This window comes from Phytophthora sojae (genome assembly GCF_000149755.1).
Source record: "Phytophthora sojae unplaced genomic scaffold PHYSOscaffold_2, whole genome shotgun sequence".
NCBI classification, from domain to species: Eukaryota; Oomycota; class Peronosporomycetes; order Peronosporales; family Peronosporaceae; genus Phytophthora; species Phytophthora sojae.
Genome location: NW_009258116.1, coordinates 1,705,935 through 1,718,493, shown reverse-complemented (window position 1 = coordinate 1,718,493; position 12,559 = coordinate 1,705,935). Strand labels below are relative to the sequence as shown.

The window sequence follows — 12,559 nt, the reverse complement described above, 5'->3', positions numbered from 1 at the left end:
GCTCCGCCGCCTACGGTGCAAATACCTGCACTTACTATCGACATAACTAACTCTAGTTCATTCTCAATGACTGGCCAGTGGCCCAGGGAGTAACCCTTGGTGTATCGCACACCAAAAGGGTAACCACAAGGGTTACCTCCGTGTAACCCCGTTACAAAAGCGCAATAAGGTTTGATTGATCAATGGCTGTGAAAGTGTAGCACGAGCTCGTCACGGTGTTACTTTAAATTTGATTGCGTGGTTTACTGCGAATACTATGGTGCTGAACCAACATTCGAAGTGGTCCATCTCCGTGTACTGCACATCCTGGCGGGTCGCGACCACAGTGAGTCAGCGAAAGGGGGAACCCCGGATACAATCAAGTTCATGAGGACAACAACAGTATCCTAAAGACGATCTAAGGCTGTGAGAAGAGCTCGGCCACCAATGAGTTATACTAGCACTGAAATGTAAATGCTTCGCCGTAAGAACTCTGATAGCACGGAGAATTCCACAACGATTACGTATTGCTTCCAGCATGAACGCTCCCATTTGGTCCACACAGGGGCCAGCAAGTTAAGCCGGAATACTGGCCGGTAAGCCGATAATTTTTGTGTGTTTTTCCTGGTAGTGCTTCGGTTACGAAGTATGGACAGCCCAACCAGGAGCACCTGATATGTGGCGCACATAAAGTAAAAGTATACTGAAATCAAGCAAGTTCATTTAATAATCTCAGAAATCGCATGGTTTCTTGAAATTCACGGAAAAGTAGAGGTTTTGTCGGTGGAGTGGCAAACTAGTTGAGTAGGATAAGAGATTAAGGGTACACGTTAAGTACGACGATGCCAGATTTGAAATATTTGGATGAAGGAAGACTCCTCCGAGGAAGGTATTTGCCAGTAGCGGGCAGTCCGGTTTTCTAGTTGCTATGCAAGTGGTTTGTGCAGCGATAATTGATCTATCTACAACAGCGCGGAGAATGTTCGGCGCGCTGCTACCAAGATACTTAAGTAGAATAATGCTAAAGTCTGATACACATTCAGCACTAAGCGCCTACGATAGCATGAACGATAGCGAGATGATTAAGCGAGACTCGGTAGGTAGCGCGGCGATATATAGGTGGTGATGGTTCCGATGCGGTGTGAGTCCAGCTAGTTCGGCGCCACAGCAGCGGAGTTTTTTTATCGTGGGCGCGGGGGGGGGGCTGCTGAGACGACCGAAACTGCTAAACTGAGGACGAGACTAGCTCTTTTAGGTTGTGGTCGTTTTCTTCATAGAAGGATCCGTAGTCTAGATCTCTCACAGAAATTTTCTGCGGATCATCGTACCTAGTCCAAATCACTGTGCAAAAAATCCCAAAGGAAAGGTCCGTAGTCTAATCGCTCACCCGTTTGGAACCATCTATTGTAGTCAAAATCACTCGATATGAACTGACACAAAGAAAGTTTTCGGACTGTATGAGGAAATAGATCGATTTCTTATCAGAAAGATTATGCCGACTCATTACGCTTCGCAAGTCGCCATTGGTATCAACGCGCCATTGAGAACAAGGTGCTACCAACAACCCGTTCAAGTACGACAGTCGAGTGGTGAACAATGAGGTAATCCACGTGTTCGGCGCGCAGCCCTTCGCCCGTGGGACAACGCAGGCTCCACGTATGTGTGCGAGTCGACGGGCGCCTTCACGACGACGGAAAAGGTTCACGCCCACTTCGAGGGCGGTGAACTCGGAGCCACCGTAGGACCCCACGCCCATTTACATGCTTGGCGGGAACCACAAGGAGTACGATGGCTCGGCGCCCGTGGTGTGAAACGCGTCCTGTACGAGGTGATCAACGACCAGTTCGGCACGGAGTGGGTGCTTCTCGTGGTGCTATTGGTGCTGGAGGTTTCGGAGGGGTGGTGTCGGCTCTCGAAGGCCGCCAGTCCAGAATGCCATCATCGTGAAAAACCGCTGCGTCTGTGGTGCGCCTCATGAACATAACGATCAGCATGGCCGGTGGTCGCTGTTGCCAGTCACAGCATCTGCGTATAGTTTCGTTAGTTTCTTTTTCCAGTAATGCGTAGTCGGCGTATTGTACTCGCAATTTATTTAAGACACAAGTGGCTTAGTGACCAGTTACTACGACAAGCACTCAACCACATTCAACGCCGATGCGTGCAAGTATATTCCAAATTGTGCTTTCAGCACTGATGTGTTAAAAAAATGCACTACCAGCCAAAACGGTGACCGTGAACGTGAATAGGCTCAAAAGGTATCGTGGCAAGTGGACCCGGCCATATATGGATGAAGTGCCCTAGGGTCTGGGCACTAGTGATGAAAACGAAGAAGAGGGGCCGTTGGAAGAGGCCGACCTCCCTGCGTCGAGCTGCGCGGAACGGTTGACACTAGGAAATGAGGACACTGTTATTGTGGGCGTGGAAGCCCCCATCGTGGAAATAGTGGCGAAGATGAAGGACGGTCAGGGCGTGAAGTACCTGACGATGGCCAGCTCGTATGAGGTGTTCTGGCTGCCCAGGGAGGCTGTGATGCCCGAGTATGCGTCGTTGGTGACCGCTTTTGAGCAAGCGGATAGGAGGAAGAAGGGGTTGCCGGAGCTACGTCGAAGTGCGCGTTTGGCGGATGCTAACGCCCAAGTCGATGATGACTTTTTGCTGCTGGCGTAGTTGGTGATGTTCTTGAGCTGAAGAACCTGTGATTGTGGATATGGATTTACGAGCAGCTCAAGAATGGTGGATATGCATGTCAACTTCATGTTTTTATTTGGTTTTACCTGCAAAATTAGTGCTGCGGCTGCACTAGACTCGACTACAACGAAATGAAGAAGATAAACGGAGATCCGAGGTGTGCGCATGACTCACTTGGCCTTGTCGACGCTTGCGGAACGCGACTTGAGCTTCTTGGTCGGAGGCTCGCTCGCTACCTCGCCGTCGTCGTCTGCTTCGTCGCCCGGCAGCGTCTCTTTGGACGCGACGGGGGCCTTGGTGGTCTTGGGTTGGGCCTTGTTGTCCTTGTCGCTGTCGTCCTTGACCGCCGGCTTCTTCTTGTCGTCGCTGGAATCTTCAGACTCGCCTGACTTGCTGGAGCGAGAAACCGGAACACCTGGCTTGGACGGAGTGGTAGCTCCCTGTTTGACGGCGGGAGACCGGTACTGCACGGGGGGCGTCGGAGGCAACGCCGTGAAGGCTCCGTCCTCGTCATCGAAGTCCGAGTCATCGTAGCCCTGCTCGTCGGGGTTGAAGGGCTTCTGGCCACCTTCATTCCAAATCCAGGAGCTCGACCACCTCCTCGATGGTATCTTTGAGCGACGCGTCCGACAAGAGGCCCTTTCACGGGCCGCGGGTTCGGTTGCCCACCCAAGAAGGCACGGGGGGTGGCCCGCTGATGACGTCGAGCTTGATGCGAGCGAGGGCCTTGTCGGAGTGTCGCAGGTGTGGCGCTCGCGTGGGGTCGATGAGCTCCGCCTCCTCGAGGAGCTCCGGAATCGAGGCGTAGCCGTGTTCGTTGACGATCTTGGGGTCGAGAGCTCGCTCGATGGCCCGCTCGTAGAGAATCTTTTCCTTTGCGAAGACAACGCCGAGGTCCTCGTGCGCCGCGCCCTTGCTCTTAGCCGCGCCGGCAGAGTGCTTGGCCGCTCTGCCTTCCAACCACATGAGCGTGTCATGAGCACCGTTCTCGAAGTCGTCGAGAAAGCCGAAGTACACTCGCTCCTCGATGTTGTAGCTAATGAGCTCGTTCCCCGCTCGGCACGCATTCATTTTCTCCTTGCGCCGCTGGTCGGCATTCAGACAAGGCGCGTACAGCGCCCACAGGAAAAACAGCTCGCGGAAGCGCAAGTTGGCACGGTAGTGGACGAGGTGCAACTCGGGATACTCGGATGGCGGGTACCAGCACCGCTGTTTGCGCCAGGGGTACGCCAAGCGGAACGGAGCGAGGCCCTTGCTGAAGGCGCGCTGCGCAAGTGCGGCCAGGTCGATCTTCAGTCGCGCGGGCGCCGTCGTCGGCAACCGGAAGTCGTAGGCCTCGGCCTTCTTCTTGGCCGCGGCCTTCTGTTTCTTCTTCGATGGCGGTCTCGTCTTGGAAGACGTCCGTGGCGACGATCTGGTCCCTATCGATGGACGCGGTGGCGGTGACGTCGACTCTGGCGTGGGCACCAACGGCGGCAGCGGGATCGACAGGACGGAGTGCTCGGCAGGCTCGCCGGCCTGCATCTGGCCGGCGTGCGGCAGGACCAAGAGGATCTGGTTCAGGCGGCGTGCGTCGCCACCCGACAGGACGACCATGGCCATGGCGTCCAGGACGTCTAGCCCCTGGGACGCATTGTTGACAGAGAGACGGGTCCGGAGGCGCGCCCAAAACTCGCGCTGCGTGATGAAGACGTCCCCCTCGTCGTCGAGCTCGAGGGCCATGTCCAGGCTGCCCACCTGGTTGTCGAAGTCGGTGACATCGGAGTTGGTCTTCTTGACCATGACGGACGCGAGGCGAGGCCTGGGAGAGAGCGGAGAGATGCTTGGTGACTGCGAAGTGCGCGGCCCGGCGAAAATTGCGAAATGGGGCAACTTTCAGTGGGGCGGCTACGGCAACTTCTGATTACCACGTGACTTCAAGTGAATTGACGAAATGTGACTGACCTTGTGGATGGCTGCGACCGTCTGAGAGAGACGCCCAACTGGCTGGTCACTTTCGAAGAACCCGCGAGCGACGCTGGTGACCAACTGGCAGTAACGGGGCCTTGGCTGCCCTGCGCCTCTGCAGGTCGATGGTGACCGCCAAGGGCTGCCGCTAGTGGCGCGCGCGGACGGTCCGGACGGCATTGAAGTGGCCTTCATTATGAATTAGTGCTGCTGGAACGATGGAGTGGGCGACGGACGTGGTGAACGGCCTGGCGGTAATAGTGGTGGTCGCTGCTGAGGCAGCTTGTCAAGTTGCAGTGGAGCGTCGCTGGGAGCTGGCGTGGCTCACTGCTGGAACAGTGTCGTGGACGGTTACGGGCCCCCTGTGAAGCATCGGCTCACGGATCGCCGCTACGTTCGTCGACTTCGCCCTGAAGTGGAGCGTGCTGGCCAAGTTATGCGTCATACGCTACTGCAGGTATGTCCGTGGGCCTGCCGTGCAAATGCAGCCGCTCTGAACTCGCGTATGGAAGTGTTACGAGGCCCTGCTGGCCACCCCGTTGGTTGTGCTGGAGTCTAAGGGCGAGCATGAAGACGGGCTGGGGAGGTTGCTCTACAAGTGGCTTGACGATTTGCACGAGTGGTGGTGCGTCTTCTTGCCTGAGACTTGGGCGTCGGGACGAAGGCGTGCTCCAAGTACTGCACGGGCGCGAGTCTGGAGTCTGGCCGTTCGGTCGCCCGTGCCAAGCTTGTCGCCAAGGTAGTATGGACGCTGACGTCCCTGATCTTGTTCTCGGCGTTCTACGCCGTGCTGTTCACCTACGAAGTCGTCGAGTGGATCTACCAGGGCGTGGCCGGCGTGTTCGCTGTAGTCGTGCTGGTTCGCCTCCGAGGAGGGCGATCATGCAATAGTGACTAACTACTGGTTGCTGGTGGTGAATGTTTGGGTTGCGCTGGTATGCATAACCAGTAAGTTGTGGAGGTTGTACGAGGCGTCGGCGGGCGAGCGTTCGCCGCTGACTATGGCCACGGAGGGCTACGCTGCGTGGTACGCGGCTCTCGAGGATCAGGAGCAGGCTGAGCGTCTAAGTGAGGCATTTTGGAGGATGGACGGCGGGGGGCAATGCGCCGAGAGTGCAGGTGCGGACGCGAAGTGGATTGCAGACCGAACGGAGGGCCTGGCAAGTATGGAGCGAAGTGAATCAAGCTGCGTGCACTCGGCGAGGACGCCGAGACGCAGTCGGGGAGGATGTCCCGAGTCGGAACGGCTCGGACCGTTCCAACTCTGCGTGGGCGACGATGAGTGACTGAGGTCGCCCACCTGCTGTGGCCGCGGGCGAGAAGTAGTGGGCCGTTGGCCGGGTTGTCTCGAAGGTGGAGACCCGTGGGCCGCTACCCAGAGGTGTCTGGGAGGGATGATGTGCCTCGCAGTGTCGTGGGGGGACTTCGGGGACGGATGGCATGTTGGGCGGCTTTGAGGACCGTCAAGGTGAACGGATCAAGTCTTTGGGAGGGGTGAGCGGGAACGGAGTCACCCGAAGGCACTGAAACGCAAGGATCTGCAGAGGTAGAGAGGAAGAGTTAGGAGTAGAAGGAAGGTCAGTCGTGAATTTTGCTTAAAAGGACCACACAGGTCGTAAGGAACACTTATTGCATTTTGCTTAGTGATCTCCTTGCTATTTGTGCCCCATAAACCTATAAGCACAGGCAGCACTTACAACTCCAATACAGCGGCGGCCGGCCCCAAACCGGTCCGACAAAGCGACTCGCGACACCAAGTAGGACGATGTGCATGGCAGACCTCCTTAGTTAAAAGTAAGAAACTTGTGCGGAGGGGGGGGCAGATTAAGCAAGGAATTAAGAATATTTTGTGTATGCATCAACTAATCTCGAAAAAATGACGAAAACATCGATACCACGTGAAACGGTCGCTCAGACACCACGTTGTCGGGTGAATAGCCCTTCAGGTGCGGTTTGCTCTTACTGGTACTGCAGTCTTCGCACGCTTGGACATGTTTGACAACGTCTGCGTACAACCCAATCCAGTAGTAGTCGGCTCTGGCCCTGTGGGATGTCCGCACGATCCCTTGGTGGCCTCCCTCGATGGAATGGTGGCAGTTCTGCAGGATCTCGTCTATCATGGTCGTCGGGACCACCGGCCGAAGGGATAAGCCCAGTTCGCCGAGTTCGCCAGGTCGTCTGGCCTTGCCTTGTTTGTACAGTAGCCCGTCTTCGCTGAGCTCAAACTCGTCGGCAACCTTACCCGCGTTGTGAGCTCGGTGATGTGTGAGCTGCGCATAATCCCCTCTCAGGTAGGTCTTCAAGTCGGCCTATCTTTGTTCCTCGTCCTGAGCTCTTGCTATTCGTAGACGGCGCTCAGCTTGGACCACTACCGGATCGATGTCCATGGCGTTGGGCTCCCGGGCTTCTCCGAGCTCGGCTACCAGTCTCCCGTCACCCGCTGTCTAGCGGGAGGAGGTCAGCTATCTCGTTCAGTCATTACGTTCAGCTGTAGCCGAGTCCGTGTCCACGTACAGGACCTCAGAGATCCTGTTTAGGGTCTTCAACTCGACTTTCCGTCCGGCGCGTAGCACGACCTTTCCTGCTTTGGTTTCCAGTGCTTCAGACGCTTAAGAGTCAGCCGCCGAGTTGTAGAGACGCACTACATGGAGGTAGCGAACTGAATTCAGCTTGCTGGCCAATTTCTTGTGGCGTGCCAACTCGACTTGCAATGCCTCCTTCTTACACGCGATCACCCCCATTGCTGGATCGCAAGCCGACACCCCGCGCTCAATGGCCGAGGTCACCCCATTGTTCATGCCGGTGTACTCGGCTATATTCATCGTGGGCGATGGGAGGTGCGCGCTCGCAGCGATCTCAATGCTCCAGTCTGGCAAACGTCACAGGATCCAAGAGCAACTCCCAAACCCGCCGTGTTTAGCGGTCTTCGCCGATCCGTCAAATGACAGTACGTGCCCCTTGAAGTTTCGGGGCACATGCTCATACAGCAACTCTGGGTCCATGCGGACCACAGCCGAGTTCTTGGACGGCGGAGCGACATGCGTTAGTAGCTGGTCCAGTCCTTCTGCTGGCGTGATGGACGCTTGGAGCAACTGGACAAAGTCCGTTTCTCGTTCACGGACCCGCTTAACCCTGAGATGGAACGGTGATAGCAACACTGCAAAGCTGACAGGTCTGCCGTAGAGCGACTTCGACTAGAACACCCATTCGAGAGTCGAGTAGCGGGTGTAAACACGGATGGTCTTCCCGGCGAGCGGCGTGTGGCACACTTTGATGAGTTGCAGCAAGGCGAGCACTTCTTTCTCGGCGGGATGGTAGCCGAGTTCATTATCCTTGAGAACTCGGCCGCAGAAACGCACTGGATGGAGCTTCCCGTCGTGGAGCTGCATCGGCGTGCTACTCAGAGCCCACTCATTGGCGAATAGCATAACGTGGACGTCCTCAGACGAGTTGATGTGGCGGACTATGGGTGCGTCGACCACCTTCTGTTTTAGCTCGGCGAACGCCGCTTTTGCGGCCGTCAGATCACCGCCGGGTCCAAAGTCTTCGTCCTTCAGCTGATAGAGGACCGCCCCATATACAGCCCGGTTGTGGATGAACCGGTCGTAGTAGTTCAGCGCTCCTAAGAATGCTTGCATCCCCTTCTTCGTCGTCGGGAACGGCAGCCCGGCTATCGCCAGCTTCTTTTTCTGGTCGGCTTGGATTCCAGCCGAGGTCACCCCATGTGACAGGAAGTCGACTTTAGGCTGGGCGAAGATGCTTTTCGGGAAGCTGACGCTGATGCGGCATTCAGTGAAGTGTTGCAGCAATCGGTCAAGCGTTCCCAAGCAATCGTCGAATGTCCGCCCACCGAAGCAGATATCGTCCACAAACGACCGTCGGTCGAAAACCGGTGCAAGGCACTATTCATCAGGTTCACCCGTCCTGAACATGTCGGCTTCTGGGCTGTTAATATCACTGCAACAGTTTTGGTTGATGATGTTATCGATGTTGCGACGACGCGTGCTGGAATTCAACATCGAGTGGCCGTATCTAACGTGTTCACAGGAATAAATGACACTGGAGGAGTATTCGGCGCCGCGAAATCGTTCCTGCTTCAGTGCAACCCCCAAAGTATTGCTGAAAATACTGTGTGCCTGCAGAATGGCATTGGTACACCGATGGCGGTGACTGTTGTCAGCCCGTCAGAAGGATTCAAGCACCTCGGAATATTCCAAAGTACTGGTGATATATGGAGCTCGACAATTGCACCTGTCTGGAGCACATTGAAGTCGGAAGCGGAGAGGATTAGTCGATTGCAGCTGTCCCATCGTCAGCTCCAGTACATCGTGAACCACGGTTGGCTACCTCGCGTCCAATACCGAACGCAGCTAAACGTCTCGCATAAAGTTGCCAAGCACATCGACATTTTAGTAAGAAGAACCGCTGAACAGGTCCTGAGACTGCTTCACAATACCCCAAAAGCCGTCTTCCATGACCACAACCAAGGCCTTGGTCTCGCTAGTTTTGAGGACATGAGCAATGTCGCTAGAATTGAGTTGGTAATGAGAGTTCTAAACTCACAACACTTACCAGCTTATCACCTACTGGTGGAGGCTTTTGAGAGATACTAAGTACAAGCTGGACTCACATCTCATCTACTAGAGATCCTAATAAATCCCCCGAGTCATCTCCAACAGTGGATCCACCAGACGCTGCGGGCGGCCGTGTCCATTGGCACAAGGGTAGACGTCAAATGGGTGAATCCAGATGAATGTATGCCCAAACGACCGAATGATAGACCAATTTGGCAAGAACTATCGGAAGAATTACGCGGGCGGTTGCTGAAATACAACATCAAGTACGCACACAAAGTGAGGTATGTCGGGGATATCGCGAGCAACAATGGAAAACAACTAGTACTGGGGTCAAAGCTGGACCGGATACATCACTGGACACGCAAGCAACTACGAGACTTCTCCATGTTAGAAGATGACCTGGTAGCGAGCTGTGCCACCCCAATTACAGAAATCTAATCGCACCGACAGGATGCACTGTAATCGACACGAGACATCTCGACATGCCTAGACTAGATATCGCCCCAGATCATTTTTTATCGTCAACCAGTTTGAAGAGAGTGACGAGGGTCTTCTGCTACGCGGGTACGAATTGGCGACGGGGTAATTGAGAAGCCACTAGGATATGGTGACGAGATCCGGGTGCAGTGGTGGCACGAGCGCAACCCAGACAGTGGAATTTGGACTCCTCGGCCGGACGGTGAGGTCACAGAGTATGCCGATATCTTTATCCCGGTTGAAGTGGTAAGCCTTCCAAGCGGTAGAAGACGTATAACGCAGCACAGAGTGATTATTTGGACAGATACGTACGTCGGGGGAGTGACTGGTCTGATGGACCGGGGGTTCATACTGGAGTCGTTTAATCGATCTGTACACCGCCACCAACACGTAATGGAGACTGGAGGGGTCCAAGTGATAAACCGAGCGTGCTGTGAGTGCCACCGACGTAAAGAATCACAACTATGTGTGATTTGCAACGAATGGCACCACTTGAATTGCAGGACTTGCGAGGCAGCGATAACACCTGCGTCGCGGGAGCTATGGGTTCGTTTCAGTGAGTTTCCATCGCGTCCACATCCAATCCCGGCCTGGGGCGGTAGTGTACACGATGGAGGAACCCGAGCAGCCAGAGGAGGTTGGGGGCTGCGGACCGGCGCAACGCGGCGGTTAGGACGCCTACAACCTAATTGGGCCGACATCACGTCAACGCGTTGTGAATGTCATGCGCTTATCGCAGGGCTTGCTACTCTGGCACCCAACTGTGCGACAACAAAGCAGCCATCGTGACGCTGCAAACGGCACGAGCTATTGCAAACGGAGCGAGGCCTCCTTATACCAAGTACAGCAACCGACATCGAATTGAAATCCGGTCAATGGTTGCATTAATGTGCCCTGGGGGTACTTTTAACGCAAAGTGGATACGTTCCCACCAGGAATGTGAATATTCAGATGATGTCCAGCTTAATGAGGAGCGTAAAGCTTTAGCAGACGTGGATGGTGACGCGGCGAGAAGTCACGACGAAGAAATGCCAAGCTGGGCCATTTTGGAAGTGCCCACCGCTATGCTTAGCGAAGTGCGTCTCTGACTGAGTCAGTCGTAGTTAGCACACTAACGACGATGAAGCCGCGTCTTCTAAGGAGCTGTGAAGACACCAACGAAGTTGAATGTTACTACGTGCCGCCTAGAGGTGTTCCAGAGTCCCCGTCTCGAGCTAAAGTTCATCCGTGGAGGCTTACGATCTGGAGATGAAGCCATGCCAAAGTTTTCACAGCTGCGGTTCTCCCCATGGCGCAAACAATGTCGGTTTACATGCAGGTTTTCTTCGCTTTCGTCGTAATGATTTGTTTACTGTGGACTCTTCTGCTCATCACGCTCAACCTGGCCCCGAATCACACTGTAAACCTCGTCATGCGCACGGAAACCTTCGACGATGGATCGTTCTGGCTGTTTGTGGTCCCGTCCCCATCCGTCCTCATGCTGGCAGTCTGTGGTTTGTCTGCTGTTGCACTTGGGTACGTGGTTGTGCTCGCGAAAATGATTATCCGCCCGATTCAAGTGGCTCCAGAACTAGCGACGAAGATCCCTGTAAACTCCAGTAGCGAGATGTTGTTATCGTCGACAAAACTCGGTCCATCACGCTTAAAGACTAAGGGCGTGTCAAGGCACGGGGCGATGGAGTTCGTAAGAAACAAATCTTCACTTATTCGAAAAGACCGACACCAGGTCTCGACAGCTTGCGGTACGAGCAAGTGCAAGATATGGATATGTGCGATGTATTTATTTGTTTACGACAGAAGATGTTGCTGAAGGTGAGCGATCTAGTCTTCAAAACAGTCCTCCTCATTCAGATTCTAGAGTCTGGAGCCCCAGTGGTTATCGTCGTCATCTTCACGGCTGTGGTGGTCTTTAATGCACTGGCGTGCACTCTAATTATGTTTGTTCGCATGGATAGACCCCGGCTGGTACAAACTCTCGCTGATCTGCTGTACGGACTGATACTTGAATACAATTTTCTACTTCGAAGTATACTACTACTACTACTACGAAGTACTAACTAACACACGTTCGCTTTACCTCTTCAGATTCGACGTGGTCGTGGCTGTTGGGTGCCCCATGCTCGTTCTTGTCTACTGCCTCAACGCGTTCACTTTTCCTCGGGACAAACTCGCGATTAACCGTCAAGTTTTCCCCAGCGGCTGGTTCGAACAGCAAGCCAGCGTCATCGCCGACCCCGTCCAGACCGCTGTCATCTACAAGAGCCTCAAGTCGCTGCGCATCACCTCCGTGTTCGAGTTTTTCGCTCGGATGGGGGTACCCGCGACACTGTTTCTCCGTCTCCGCCAAGTCGTAGAGCTCCTAAAGCACCCATCCAAGTAGAAGCAACAAGTGTATCCAAGGCAAAGCCGCCCGGCGGCAGTCCTATTGGTGATATTTGCAGTTCTCCTGTTAGTTTCGCTGAGGAGAGCGTGCGAACATCGATCAACGCCTGCAATCCGCACCCCGAGTGTGTTATGAATGCTCACCGATGGACACAGTTGGGGGATGGAGCTTTAGACCAGTGTCCGTGCTTGATAATGATCGACCGTGACATCGCTCCGTATGGTAAGTTGAGCTCGTAAGGAAAGTTGCGAAGTGAGATTGAGAGTTAGACAAACATCGTTCCTACCAGCGACCTCCTTGGGGCAGCAACTCCTGGGCTACTGCTTCTCCAATAGCTGCTGCTGCTGCTGCTTGCTGGCAGCCAGTCCTCGGTGCTGCTGCGTGCCGCTCGTCCACTGCCGCTGTCGAGTGCTGCTCTGCTGTCTCCAATGCACGCGCCTCGCTTGGTCATTCGCTGGGCTTCTGCTCCAGGAGCTCAGCGTCGAGATTGGCATCGGCACCGGTGCCT

The 12,559-nt window shown here is 54.7% G+C and overlaps 4 protein-coding genes across 4 annotated transcripts; 3 read left to right on the top strand and 1 right to left on the bottom strand.

Annotated features, from left to right (window-relative positions):
- Nucleotides 1-1,471: 1,471 nt before the first annotated feature.
- Nucleotides 1,472-2,646, top strand: PHYSODRAFT_324491 (hypothetical protein; the record flags this gene model as incomplete). The annotated part of the gene is made up of 4 exons (XM_009520257.1): nucleotides 1,472-1,505; nucleotides 1,605-1,717; nucleotides 1,808-1,867; nucleotides 2,281-2,646. The coding sequence occupies 4 exons, from the start codon at nucleotides 1,472-1,474 to the stop codon at nucleotides 2,644-2,646; spliced, it is 573 nt and encodes a 190-aa protein (XP_009518552.1).
- Nucleotides 2,647-2,837: 191 nt separating this feature from the next.
- PHYSODRAFT_263362 (hypothetical protein) lies at nucleotides 2,838-4,449 on the bottom strand (the record flags this gene model as incomplete). The annotated part of the gene is made up of 2 exons (XM_009520256.1): nucleotides 2,838-3,227; nucleotides 3,337-4,449. The coding sequence occupies 2 exons, from the start codon at nucleotides 4,447-4,449 to the stop codon at nucleotides 2,838-2,840; spliced, it is 1,503 nt and encodes a 500-aa protein (XP_009518551.1).
- A 37-nt stretch (nucleotides 4,450-4,486) lies between these two features.
- PHYSODRAFT_324489 (hypothetical protein) lies at nucleotides 4,487-5,900 on the top strand (the record flags this gene model as incomplete). Its single annotated transcript, XM_009520255.1, has 8 exons — nucleotides 4,487-4,545; nucleotides 4,638-4,701; nucleotides 4,736-4,798; nucleotides 4,839-4,952; nucleotides 4,985-5,071; nucleotides 5,136-5,243; nucleotides 5,279-5,473; nucleotides 5,586-5,900. The coding sequence occupies 8 exons, from the start codon at nucleotides 4,487-4,489 to the stop codon at nucleotides 5,898-5,900; spliced, it is 1,005 nt and encodes a 334-aa protein (XP_009518550.1).
- Nucleotides 5,901-8,774: 2,874 nt separating this feature from the next.
- On the top strand, nucleotides 8,775-12,048 carry PHYSODRAFT_295736 (hypothetical protein; the record flags this gene model as incomplete). Its single annotated transcript, XM_009520254.1, has 10 exons — nucleotides 8,775-9,155; nucleotides 9,306-9,472; nucleotides 9,622-9,755; nucleotides 9,793-9,914; nucleotides 9,956-9,976; nucleotides 10,172-10,224; nucleotides 10,408-10,744; nucleotides 10,987-11,352; nucleotides 11,405-11,480; nucleotides 11,720-12,048. 10 exons carry the CDS (start codon nucleotides 8,775-8,777, stop codon nucleotides 12,046-12,048), a joined length of 1,986 nt encoding a protein of 661 aa, XP_009518549.1.
- Between the last annotated feature and the right edge of the window lie 511 nt (nucleotides 12,049-12,559).